Source organism: Coregonus lavaretus, assembly GCF_964263955.1.
Source record: "Coregonus lavaretus genome assembly, chromosome: 9".
Lineage (NCBI taxonomy): Eukaryota > Metazoa > Chordata > Actinopteri > Salmoniformes > Salmonidae > Coregonus > Coregonus lavaretus.
Window position 1 is genome coordinate 32,581,505 of NC_139996.1, and position 13,883 is coordinate 32,595,387.

Genomic DNA, 13,883 nt, shown 5'->3' on the forward strand with positions numbered 1-13,883 from the left:
TTGTATCGGTGCACTCAGAGTGTTGGTATATATCATTTGAGCAGCGTGCAGCATGAACCGATCATTGTATCATTTCACTTTGCCTGTAAAAACATGATTAGCATGGGCAATTCTGATTAGGCTTCGATGCAAATTTGATAATGATAAATTCATAATGTGTTTGCAATATAATTTTTTATGTTAACATAATCTATGACCAAATTTAAATTCAAAACTCTAGTTTACATTTTCAAGGTGACAGTTCTTGTTCAGTGCCTTACCAGATAACACTTCCATATTGAGAAAGAAAATGGTTGTGCTACATTAGTGCATTATCATTATGTGATTAAAAGAAAAAGAAAACTTAATGTGCAATTTAAAAATGTTTTTTCTTAACCTACCAAGTACAAAATTCAAATTCAAATCCTTATTGGGTAAAACAATATTCTTCCTCCCATTTTCGATTTCATATCCTCATTGTCATGCGTTGTCCTGGCCACATTCTTAACAGTTTGGTTTGTCTATCAATTACTGTGGGTGGGATTGTCAGGAGAGGAGCAGGATCACAGAGTTGGTAGGGTTTCAGACCTGTCAATCAATCAATATGAGTGGGATTTTCAGGGAATGTGGTGGGGTGTTTGTGAATCACAGGTTTGGGAGGGTTTCATACCTGTCAATGAATTATTGAGGGTGGGATTTTCAGGGAAGGGGGTAGATTAGTAATCTAGTCATTAAAACACTTTTTCAAAATAGTTTTTCTGTTCATAAATTTGAATTCCCCCTGTAAAAAAAACGAACAGTGTAGAATTGCAAACATTTTCTGAGGGAGATCCCACAGAACAAGATGGCTGAGTGCTTTAATGAAATGGAAATCCAATCTCAGGTCAGATCATGGCCTCATCTTATCGCATGTGCTTCATATATCCATAGAGGTTTGATTGAGTAATTGAGTGGCACCGTACATTGATTCAGAAAATGAGCCATGTAACCAACCTTTCCTTTGCCCTTCCCTAATGGAAGGTGAAGACCTGCCATTGAACACTAGCCTGATTTAATTGAATCGTTGGTTTCAAAGTCGATGTCCAGTCCGGTGTATGTAAATGCTTTCACTACCTTTTTCACCTTTTAATCCACACAGCATGAACACATTTTTTTTATTGAAAATATTTAATCCTCTGAGGAAATAAAAGAGTCTTATTAGATTAGTGCTCCTTTAAGAGTGAGTGGGAGTATAATGTGGGATGTTATTATTGTCTATTGTAGAGTGTATTGCTGGGCTGACTTTCCTTTTCTCTCCATTTACACCCCCCTCCTCCTTTTTTCTCTCTTATTTTCCTCTCTTTTACCCCTCTTTGGTATGTAATGTTCCAAGTGACATTTCTAGTACATTATTCGATACCCGCATAATGCCAATTCTAAAGGCCATTCAGAGACTTGACCTACGTTGGAAAAAACACTTATTGTTGTGAATTAAGGTGATTAACGGCCAAAGGTCTATAAGGCAGCAAAACTACAACCATGCGACTGCCTCTGTGCCCCTTACATTCTATAGTCTATTATTAACCATAAAACATAATTATTCAACATAAAGCCGCAGTATTGCCCATTAAACACTATAACTGACCATAATGACCACGAAACACCATTAGTGATGAAATCCCCTCATGGTCTTAGTTACCATCAGAGGCCTTCTCACTGAATAAATCTTCATCAACTTGACACATTGCTATTTTTGACTATAAAGCATAATTACCTAAACAGCATATCATTATGGATATTTGCATGTGCACATAGATACATACACACACACACACATGTACGGATGTGCGCGCGCACACACACACACACTGGACTCTTGTTCATCTACTTGATTGATGATGATTACATGAGAGTCTGTCCTTGTACCATTTCAATCAGCTCTTAGCCACTGAATAAGAGGAAATGGTGATCATTTATTACATATTCTTCACCCATCATATCTCCATAAAAAGCCTTAATGTACTGGATTACAGTATTAGGTTCTGATCATGCTAAATAACCCGTAGGTAGATTGTGCACAGTCCTTTGTAATGATTAGGGGTAACTGATTTTGTATTTTGCGATAAGAATAGTTTGACTTCTTAGTGATTGTATTTTGAGCAGATTGGTTGGGAGTGCTGTGTTCACAGTCTGTGCTGAGCTGCTATTGCGTGTGTAACTGGGCTCATGTTCATAGGTTTGAAATCAGGGCTGTTCCTCAATAGAGATACAACTAAACATCTCTATGTGTTCTCCAGTCCTGAACATCAAGCCTCACCAGGCCTCTGTCTCTGTGGCCATGTTCTGAGGGATGAGTAGTAGGAGTTTATTAAATCTTAATCACATTGGGCTATTGTTCATTAATTAATCCTGTCAGTGAGGCTGGTGATCATAATGTTTAATGATTGTAGAACTCCAGTAATGAGGGTTGAGGACCCCTTCCCTTCCCTCCCCCACTCTCATCATGACAGATGACAGCCACTCATTGACGAGACATGGGACGTATAGATTACTCAATCTCTGTCTCTACCAAGCTCTGCACTTAATGTAATCACTAATTATACAGTATGTTGCTGTATGCTTCACACCTACGCTAAAGTCTGTTCATTTATGTGGTAGCATCTGTTGGTGTGCAGCTGGTGTGTGAGGAGTTGGGTGTGTTCCTTTATCCTGGCAGACAGGGCAGGTCTGGCTGTGCTGATGGATAGAGGGGGATACGGATAGCTGACAGCCTTGTGAGAGCCACTTGTGTTCCTCATTTATCAGCCAAAACAGGCCTCTGTCTCTGGAACAGGCCTTGGCTGTGTGTGGGGCCGATCCTGTGTGTGTGTGTGTGTGTGTGTGTGTGTGTGTGTGTGTGTGTTTGTCACAGGAGGTTGGTGGTTTCCATGTGTGTGTGTTATCATTTTCAGACACTCACACACTCTCTCTCTCTCTCTCTTTCTCTCTCTCTCTCTCACTCTCTCTATTTCTCTCTCACTCACACACACACACATTATCACTTTCAGACAATCACAACCCCAACTTTTCAGATATTCCTCTGTGTGTGGCAATCTTGCTTGGCAGGGGGCTATTCTCCTGTTCTGAATGGATGGATCCCTGACATGGACCACCTCAGGCAGGAGATAATAACTGTAAAAAGGTCCTTTATTAGTCCAGGAGATAAAAAAGAGAAAAGATGGGTCACTGGATATTAATGAATATATCTCTATACCCTTTACCTGGATCGGGTCATTTGAAATGAGGAGGATGGGGAATAGAGGAAAAGGAGAGAGATGCGGACAGAGTGAGATTGAGACATCCCAAGGAGGGTCAGCTCACTTTTTCTGGTTGCCATGACAACCATGCAGCCCAGCGCCCCAAAAAAGAATGATAAAGGATAGACATGAAATACAGAGTGTTTGTCTCTTCTTATTCTTAGAAGAGCTCAGGATGTGAGAGCCCTGCTGGAAGTAAAAAGTGCTAATTGCATCCCTTTTGTAAGTAGCAGTGAGGTCTGCATAGTGTCGTCCCCATTCCTGTCTGCCCACTCAGACACATTAGCAGAACTGTTCCCATCTGTCTGATATATCCCTATCAGTCCTCACTTCAGATCCCTCCCCACACGCACACACTTATCCATTTTTATCACCAAATAACACCACTGGCTATGAGGTATTTTCATTGCTTTGAATGTTCCGTCTTATCTGGGCTCTTAATGTAATCTGAAAAACGTGGCCATCTGAGCAGAGCTTTTCATGCAGCTTGGCATTTACAGTCTGTTATTATCAGATCCTGATTCTAAGATATGAGTGATAGTCCACCCATTAAACTGGAACACAGAGAATGTTCTCTTCCCCGTTGGTGAATAGAGGCAGTGCTGGAACCTGTGATCTGCCCACATCAGAACCTATCCAGCCCTTAACCCACTGTACCCACTGAGCTTCAGCACATTCTAATTTAGAGTAGAGGATGGCTGGGTTGGGCTGGCATGCTTTTTCATGCAATGGTATTCCTTAGTGGGGAGTAATGCGGTAAAGTGGGTCAGTGTTTAATTAACTAGTGGTACAGTTGTGCTGTTCTGAGGCTCTACCCCTCGCAGGAAATGGGGTAAGACAGGGAGACACAGAGGAGGGGTGCCCTCTTAGAAAAAAGGGATTCAAAGGGTTCTCAGCTGTTCCCATAGGAGGACCCTTTTTGGTTCCAGGTAGAACCCTTTTTGGTTCCAGGTAAACCCTTATGGGTTCCATGTAGAGCCCTCTGTGGAAAGGGTTTTACATGGAACCCAAAAGTGTTCTACCTGGAACCAAAAAGGGTTCTTCAAAGGGTTCTCCGATGGGGACTGCCAAAGAACCCTTTTAGTTTAGAGATGAGCCTGTGTTCAGTAGAGAGATGTCTCTGCTCTCTATCCATCCTCCTCCGTTCCAGCAGTTCACTCAGCTTTTATGTGCCTATGCGTGTCTCTCAAAGGCAAAGAGACAAATGACAGTGACAGTGGAGAGAAGAGAGAAAGGGGGGTGACAGAAAGAGCAATGATAAAGGTAGAGAGAAGAGAATGAACTGGGGAGGGATATTAATAGGATACAGAGGAGAAATAGAGAGAGAGGGGTGGAGGGGGGATGTGCTGCTGTAGCCAGTTGTCGTTTCAATTCAAAGGACCGGATTCAAAATATTTTCTCTTTAAACGTCCCAATAGTTCTGGTCGGTGCCAATAGCTAAAATAACTCATTATTTTTAGGCTTGCACTGCAGTCATTTTCATACACTGGAGTTTATTGCCCACACTTTGTCCAATAGCCAAAAGTCCAGTTGAACAGCTTCAAGGGCAAACATAGTGGTATGAATATTTCATTTGCTTCCCATTCACATGGTGAGCCAGGGCACAGCACGGCTCCACAGGCTCCTGTAGTCCTATTAAAGCTGACTGGAGTCCTCCTGGCTGGGACTGTGCTTGGAATCTGGGGCTGGAGATGGGGCTGAGACTAAGGCTGGGGCTGGGGCTGGGGCTGGGGACTAAGTTTGGTACTGGGACTTAGGTCTGTTTCTGGTTCTGTTCCTGGGTCAAGGGCCTCAGTGGGTCCAGGGTGGCCCTGTTTCAGTTGGAGTCTGCAGCAGGTTCTCTCCCACCTCCAGATGCCTGTTCGGCCATGTAGCAGTACTGTACATCAGTCTAGAGTCATTCTGAGATAACTGATCAGCAGAGAGCAGGCCCGTAACAAAAGCTCTGCAAGTGGTAGCCCCTCAAATTATTTTCACTTCATTGATCTTACAGTTCGCAAATGCCCAAAGCATTGTGTAAATTCTATATCATAATCAATAATGGTTCAGTATTGAGCCCGAAGACTGCAGGGTGATTTTGATAGATCATGATGCGGATGATGACGATGATGATGATTATTGTTATGGCGATCATTATGCTGATTTTGACATTGTTGGTGATGATTAAGGTGATAATGGCGATAATGATATAATGCTAAAGATTATGTTTATTGATCACTGTGTGTATGATAATCACAATGAACCCAGTGGTAATGACAGTGATCATGGTGTGTGTAGTTGCATGGCTAATGGCTGCATGGCTAAGGGCAGCTGTTAACTTGATGGATGTCTCCTCCTTTCCTCTCCTCCTCCTCTCCTCTGCTCCTCTCCTCCTCTCCTGCCTGCAGATGATGGGAAGCTGTCTCTGGACGAGTTCCAGGCATTCTTCTCCGACGGGACGCTGAACGAGGAGGAACTGGAGAAGCTGTTTCACACCATTGACTCCGATAACACCAGGTGAGACAGAGCATCACATCACACTGCAACAGCAGAGCAGAGCTACTGACCGGACCACTATGGGTCTGGACCCCAGGGTGGAGATACCAATGAAGCTATGTGAAACTATTGAATTTTTTTACTGAAATTATCCTCTAGTTTCGATCTACTTTTATCTATTGCTGGGGCATCCCAGAACCTCTATTCCCCTCTATTCATGCTAGTAGCCTGTTCACTAACATATAGGGCTGCAAAAGACGTGTGTGTGCGTATGTGTCTGCATATGTGAACAAATGGGCGTATCCTATAAGAATGTGTATTTGTGCTGTGCAGTGCTATACAAGCAGATTGACGTTTATTGTCATGAGTCTTGTCTTGGAGGCAGAACTGAGCGATTTCCCCTTAGATAAGTCAGCTGCAAAGACAAAATTGGCAATATTGTAAAAATTCATAAAAACTAAGATTAGCTTTTTGGTCTTAATTTAAGGTTAGAGTTAGGCATTAGGGTTAGCTGTGTGGTTAAGGTTAGTGTTAAGGTTAGGGTTAGGTTTAAAATCTGATTTTATGACTTTGTGGCTGTGCACTCTGCAGAGCTGCCTCCAGAACACGATTCATGACGAAAACGCTAACCTGTGCTATACAGTAGTCCAACTCTGCCTCTGATCTACATGAATTTGATCTGGAATATGTAGATCATCATCTGCTTTCTAATTATGGACTGTTCAAATAAAGTATTTTACATTGACGTGGAAATTTCACAAGTCTGAGCTACAATAAAAAGACTGCAGTGTGTCTGTATGTGTGTGCGTGTGCGTACGTGACTGTGCATGTGACCGTGCGTGTGTGTAAGTGTGTGTGCATAAGTGTGTGTGTGTTTGTGTGTGTGTGTTTGCAAAAGTATACAATTTATCTATACTCATAAATGTCACATCCACTTTTTCAAGATCTTTTGATGTGGAACTGGTGGAACCTTTAGCTGACAGGCCTTTGTTGATGACACCTTTAGATTAAAAAAATAGAAAAAGAAAATGATGGAGAGAAAGATGAAGCACCAGGAAAAGAGAGAGAATGATGAAAGAATAGCAGAGACTAAGGACAGTCGTCCAGTTCCTGTGTTACCTGTGGTCTCTCCTCTTATCTCCTCCCTCTCTTCCTTTTTCTCTTTCATCTTCTTTCACTGGCCCTCCGGCTGGCATTTTACCCCTGGCTATCCATGACAGCAACCTTGTTATTTTCTGACACTAAATGCTTTCTCTCATTAGAATATCGATTGAAATAACTTAATGGTTCCCCAAAATGTCTCTTTAATCAGGACTTTTTTAAATAAAATACATCTTTAGATTTTATCAGAAAGTTTCCTTCCCTTCACCATTACTCAACAGTATAACCAGTTACTGTTGGGGGGTAATTGATTGGCCTGTTTAGAACGTTAAATTACAATGTAAGCTTTTGCTATTTAATGCCAATCTGATTTATCGACTGACCGGACCACAGCAAGCAAAGATTAACTGTTCTCCTTATTCCTGCTCCTCATCAATCTGGTTCCGCCTTTGTAGAAATGTGTAATCAGTGATTTGTAGCAGTTTCATGCCAAAGAATAAGATACAAAATGAATAACGATTTAGTGACCTGAAGCTGAATTCATGGGCACAGATACGCTTCTGATTTAAATTTGGATCTTGTCACCTGCTGGTCCCCCCTGATGGAGAAGTATAGATATAGAGGGTTATACTGTAGATCCATGTTGTGTTGCATGCTAGCCTTTCCTCTGTTTCTTACCCCATTCTCCTACTGCCTCTTCCCTCTCTCTCTCCATATGCTGCTCCTAACTAACCTGTGGTGTGTTAGTAATGTTGACACTAAGGAACTCTGTGGTAAGTTTTAACAGATTAATCTGTGTGTGTATCTGTGAGCTTTACATGGTGTTTGTTTGTGTCTTTGGATGTGTTGGATATGTGAATGTATGACCAGATTGTTCATCTGTGAAGTCAATATGCCATGTTTAGTTTTTCATCCCAACCATCCCAGTAGAATATCTGCATTGATTAATCACGTAGCAAGTCCATTATCCCATAAGTCATATGAAGTGCCTGTGTGTGTGTGTTTGTGCGTGCCTGTGTGTGTGTGTTTGTGCGTGCCTGTGTGTGTGTGTGTGTGTTTGCCCCTCTTACCACTGTCCTCTTCCCTGTCCTTCCAGACTACTTTGCCAAACACATGGGTGACTATGAGGGTGTACTGGCCTCCCTGGAGACTCTCAACCTGTCCATCCTCAGAGCCATGGACTTCACCAAGAAGGTGAGTCTCAAATCAAATCAAATCAAATTGTATTTGCCACATGCGCCAAATACAACATGTGTAGACCTTACAGTGAAATGCTTACTTACAAGCCCTTAACCAACAATGCAGTTTTAAGAAAAATAAGTGTTAAGTAAAAAATAGATAGATAAGTAAAATATATTTTTATGATTAAAGAGCAGCAGTAAAATAAAATAACAGTTGGGAGGCTACAGTGAGGGAAAAAAGTATTTGATCCCCTGCTGATTTTGAACGTTTGCCCACTGACAAAGAAATGATCAGTCTATAATTTTAATGGTAGGTTTATTTGAACAGTGAGACCAAGCTTTAACTTCCTGACTGATGTCTTGAGATGTTGCTTCAATATATCCACATACAGTGAGGGAAAAAAGTATTTGATCCCCTGCTGATTTTGTACGTTTGCCCACTGACAAAGAATTGGTCAGTCTTTAATTTTAATGGTAGGTTTATTTGAACAGTGAGAGACAGAATAACAACAACAAAATCCAGAAAAACGCATGTCAAAAATGTTATAAATTGATTCGCATTTTAATGACGGAAATAAGTATTTGACCCCTCTGCAAAACATGACTTAGTACTTGATGCCAAAATGGGTCGTGGATGGTTATTCCAGCATGACAATGACCCAAAACACATGGCCAAAGCAACAAAGGAGTGGCTCAAGAGGAAGCACATTAAGGTCCTGGAGTGGTCTAGCCAATCTCCAGACCTTAATCCCATAGAAAATTTGTGGAGGGAGCTGAAGGTTCGAGTTGCCAAACGTCAGCCTCGAAACCTTAATGACTTGGAAAAGATCTGCAAAGAGGAGTGGAACAAAATCCCTCCTGAGATGTGTGCATACCTGGTGGCCAACTACAAGAAACGTCTGACCTCTGTGATTGCCAACAAGGGTTTTGCCACCAAGTACTAAGTCATGTTTTGCAGAGGGGTCAAATACTTATTTCCCTCATTAAAATGCAAATCAATTTATAACATTTTTGACATGCGTTTTTCTGGATTCTTTTGTTGTTATTCTGTCTCTCACTGTTCAAATAAACCTACCATTCAAATTATAGACTGATCATTTCTTTGTCAGTGGGCAAACGTACAAAATCAGCAGGGGATCATATACTTTTTTCCCTCACTGTAGATGACCAGCAGGGTCAAATAATAATCACAGTGGTTGTAGAGGGTGTAATAGGTCAGCACCTCAGGAGTAAATGTCAGTTGGCGTTTCATACTCGGGCATTCAGAGGTTGAGAAAGCAGGTACGGTATAGTGAGAGAGAGAGGGAGGGTCGAAAACAGCAGGTCCGGGACAAGGTAGCACGTCCGGTGAACAGGTCAGGGTTCCATAGCCGTAGGTAGAACAGCAGAAACTGGATCAGTAGCACCCCGGACAGAGCCAACCAGGGAGGATATAACCCCATCCACTTTGCCAAAGCACAGCCCCCACACCATTAGAGGGATATCAACAGACCACCAACTTACTACCCTGAGACAAGGATGAGTATAGACCACAAATATGTCCTCCACCACACGAGCCCGAGGGGGTGCAAAACCGGACAGGAAGATCACCTCAGTGACTCAACCCACTCAAGTTGAGTATAGCAAAAAAAAGCCTGGCACGACATGACGCACCCGTCCTAGGGACGGCATGGAAGAGCACTAGTAAGTCAGTGACCCCCCCGTAATAGGGTCAGAGGCAGAGAATCCCAGTGGAGAGAGGGGAGCCGGCCAGGCAGAGACAGCAAGGGTGGTTTGTCACTCCCGTGCCAGACTACACGCAATCATAGGACCTACTGAAGAGATGAGTCTCCAGTAAAGACTTAAAGGTCGAAACTGAGTCTGCGTCTCTCACATGGATAGGCAGACTATTCCATAACAATGGAGCTCTATAGGAGAAAGCCCTGCCTCCAGCTGTTTGCTTAGAAATTCTAGGGAAAATAAGGAGGCCTGCGTCTTGTGACCGTAGCATACGTGTCGGTATGTACAGCAGGACCAAATTGGAGAGATCCAATTTGTAAGTCGCTCTGGATAAGAGCGTCTGCTAAATGATGTAAATGTAAATAGGTAGGAGCAAGTCCATGTAATGCTAGGTTAGCAGTAAAACCTTGAAATCAGCCCTAGCCTTAACAGGAAGCCACTGTAGAGAGGCTAGCACTGGAGTAATATGATCCCATTTTTGGGTTCTAGTCAAGATTCTAGAAGCCGTATTTAGCACTAACTGAGTTTATTTAGTGCTTTATCCGGGTAGCCAGAGAGTAGAGCATTGCAATAGTCTAATCTAGAAGTTAAGAAAGCATGGATTAGCTTTTCTGCATAATTTTTCAACAAAAGGTTTCTGATTTTTGCAATGTTACGAAGATGGAAAAAAACTGCCCTTGAAATATTATTGATATGTTCATCAAAAGAGAGATCAGGGTCCAGAGTAACACTGAGGTCCTTCACAGTTTTATTTGAGAGGACTAAACAACCATCAAGGTCAATTGTCAGATCAGACAGCAGATCTGTTTTGAGTTTAAAAGTAAAAAATGTGCTGCCATCCACTTCCTTATGTCTGAAACAAAGGCTTCCTGGGTAGGCAATTTTTGGGCTTCACCATTTTTCATCGAAATGTACAGCTGTGTGTCGCCTGCATAGCAGTGAAAGTTGACATTGTGTTTCCGAATGACATCACCAAGAGGTAGAATATATAGTGAAAACAATAGTGATCCTAAACAGAACCTTGAGGAACACCGAAACACACAATTGATTTGTCAGAGGACAAACCATCCACAGAGACGAACTGATATCTTTCCGACAGATACGATCTAAACCACTTGTCCGTGTAGACCAATTAGGGTTTCCAATCTCTCCAAAAGAATGTGGTGATCGATGGTGTCAAAAGCGGCACTAAGGTCTAGGACAGCCAAACTCAACTGGCGGACCGCGGTCCGGGTCCGGACCCAGAGAAGGGTCAATCCGGACCGGACAACATCGCATTTTGTTATATAAAAGTAAATACGTGGTTATATGCAAATACAAGAGGCTGCGTCTTACCCAATCACATTAATCAAAATATCTTCTGCGGAACCTTGGGACAAGCAGGCAGAAAGAAACAGAAAGATTTGACCGCGGTTCAACTGTAAATATCACTGATAGAAGGAGGTTTAATTACCAGTATCTTTGTTAATATGGCTTTTTCCAAAAAAGTTCACTCTGAAAACCGTATATTCAAAGACAAGTGGACGGAACAGTATTTATTTATTCTCCCCGCAACTAGCACAAAATCAATGTGCCTGATATGCAGTGAGTCCATATCTCTCGTGAAAAGTGCCAATGACACCAGGCAAAGTAAATTAGATCAGACGTATCCCCTGAACACGGAGGTGAGAACAAAGAAGATTAACCAATTTAAATCCCAATATGAGAGGTCCACCAAAGTTCTTGTCAATTCCCTGACAGCCCAACAACGTGCAATGAAGTGTTCACTGAGGATAGCTTGGGTTTTGGGAAAACACAACAACAACAAAAATCTGACACGGTTTTTATTCTATTTTATATTTAACCAGGCAAGTCAGTTAAGAACAAATTCTTATTTACAATGACGGCCTACACCGGCCAAACCCGGACGATGCTGAGCCAATTGTGCGCCGCCCTATGGGACTCCCAATCACTTTCGCTTTTCAAGAATGATCTCCAAGGACAACTTGTCCTTTTCCCCAATCTTCTGGTGCAAACGAAGGGAGACAAAGTTGTTCCCAACCATGTTGATTTCATCCAGAAGCTGTTGGATAACTTCAAGGCTCGCTTTGATGACTTCACTGTTGGAAGAGAACTGCTGCTGCTCATCCAGAACCCCTTTCTGGTCACAAATGTGACAAAGTTGTCAGAAGAAGCAAAACAGATCTTCAGATGGGTAGATGTTGCATCACAGCAAATGGAGTTGATTGAGCTGCAAGAAAATGTGGCTTTGAAGGAGCAGACTGGTGATTGTGACCCTGTCACTTTCTCGGGAAAGATGGTGCCTGCAGCAGAAATGTAATTTCTCAGAGTGACTTATACATGAATATTGCATGGCCTACAGTGATGTACCATCCATTCAGATTATTATTTATTATTATTCCATCCAACTCTCCTTTGTTCTCCAGAGAACATGCACTTTATTTTACTTTATTTTACAAGACCCATGTACAATGGTTCACAGTGCACTTTTTGCATAGACAATTATGCAACCACTTTTGTTCTTCTGCAATGTTGTACATCAAAATAAGTTGTAATTCATTCAAATTCTTAGTCTCATTTAATGTATTTAATGTACATGTTATATAACAACATGTTTCAGAAGTTGTAGACGACTACGTTTGTTAATACGCTGTACCACAGCGCCGATAAAGGACGACATTCATCCGGACCTTTGCCACCTAGGAAATTTGTGTCACTGGACCTTCTCAAATAGTAGTTGAGTACCCCTGGTCTAGGAACACGAGGACAGATGCAGAGCCTTGGTCTGACACCATTAAAATGTAATTTACCACCTTCACGAGTGCAGTCTCAGTACTATGATGGGGTCTAAAACCAGACTGGAGTGTTTTGAGAGGAATGGGAGATTCGATAAAAGCAGATAAAAAAAATAAAATAAAAAAAATCCAGATCAAGGTTTGGCTTTTTCAGGAGAGGCTTAATTACTGCCACTTTTAGTGAGTTTGGTACACATCTGGAGGATAGGAAGCCGTTTATTATGTTCAACATAGGAGGGCCAAGCACAGGAAGTAGCTCTTTCAGCAGTTTAGTTGGAATAGGGTCCAGTAGGCAGCTGGAAGGTTTATGACTATTTTCTTGAATGTGTCGAGAGATACAAGATTAAAAATCTTTAGTGTCTCCATTGAACTTAGGTCCTGGCAGTTCTGTGCAGACTCTGGACAACTGAGTTTTGGAGAAATACGCAGATTCAAAGAGGAGTAATTTGCTCTTTAATGATCATGATCTTTTCATCTAAGAAGTTCATGAATTCATCACTGCTGAAGTGAAGGCCATCGTCTCTTGTGGAATGCTGCTTTTTAGTTAGCTTTGCAACACTATCAAAAATACATTTTTGATTGTTTTTATTCTCCTCAATTAGGTTGGAAAAGTAGGCTGATCATGCAGCAGTGAGGGCTCTTCGATATTGCACGGTACTGTCTTTCCAAGCTGGCCATTTCCATTCCAATATTCTGGAAGCTTGCTTCAGGTCTTGGGTATTTTCTGCATATCAGGGAGCTAATTTCTTGTGACAAATGTGTTTTGTTTATAGAGGTGCAACTGCATCTAGGGTATTACGCAAGGTAAAATTTAAATCCTCGGTTAGGTGTTTAACTGATTTTTGTACTCCAACGTCCTTGGGTAGGTGGAGGGTCTCTGGAAGGGCATCTAGGAATCTTTGGGTTGTCCGAGAATTTATAGCGCAGCTTTTGATAATCCTTGGTTGGGGTCTGAGCAGATTATTTGTTGCGATTGCAAACGTAATAAGATGGTGGTCCGATAGTCCAGAATTATAAAGATTTGCTTTTAGATCCACAATATTTATTCCACAGAACAAAACTAGATCCAGGGAATGACTGTGGCAATGCGTGGGTTCTGAGACATGTTGGACAAAACCCACTGAGTCGATGATGGCTCTGAAAGCCTTTTGGAGTGGGTCTGTGGATTTTTCCATGTGAATATTGAAGTCACCAAATATTTGAATATTATCTGCCATGACTACAAGGTCCGATAGGAATTCAGGGACCTCAGTGAAGAACGCTGTATCCGGCAATGAGGCCTATAAACAGTAGCTATAAAAGTGATTAAGTAGACTGCATAGATTTCATGACTAGTAGCTCAAAAGATGAAAACGCAG

General features: G+C 41.9%; 1 protein-coding gene across 1 annotated transcript in view; it reads left to right on the forward strand.

Annotated features, from left to right (window-relative positions):
* The window catches only part of LOC311135420 (N-terminal EF-hand calcium-binding protein 2-like), a gene marked incomplete at both ends in the record, with an annotated part of 129,768 nt that overhangs the window by 42,488 nt on the left and 73,397 nt on the right, over positions 1–13,883 (forward strand). The window contains 3 exons of the mRNA XM_084169362.1: positions 5,642–5,750; positions 7,578–7,603; positions 7,927–8,024. Coding sequence (XP_084025488.1) covers positions 5,642–5,750; positions 7,578–7,603; positions 7,927–8,024 — 233 coding nt within the window. The remainder of the gene's footprint in view (positions 1–5,641; positions 5,751–7,577; positions 7,604–7,926; positions 8,025–13,883) is intronic.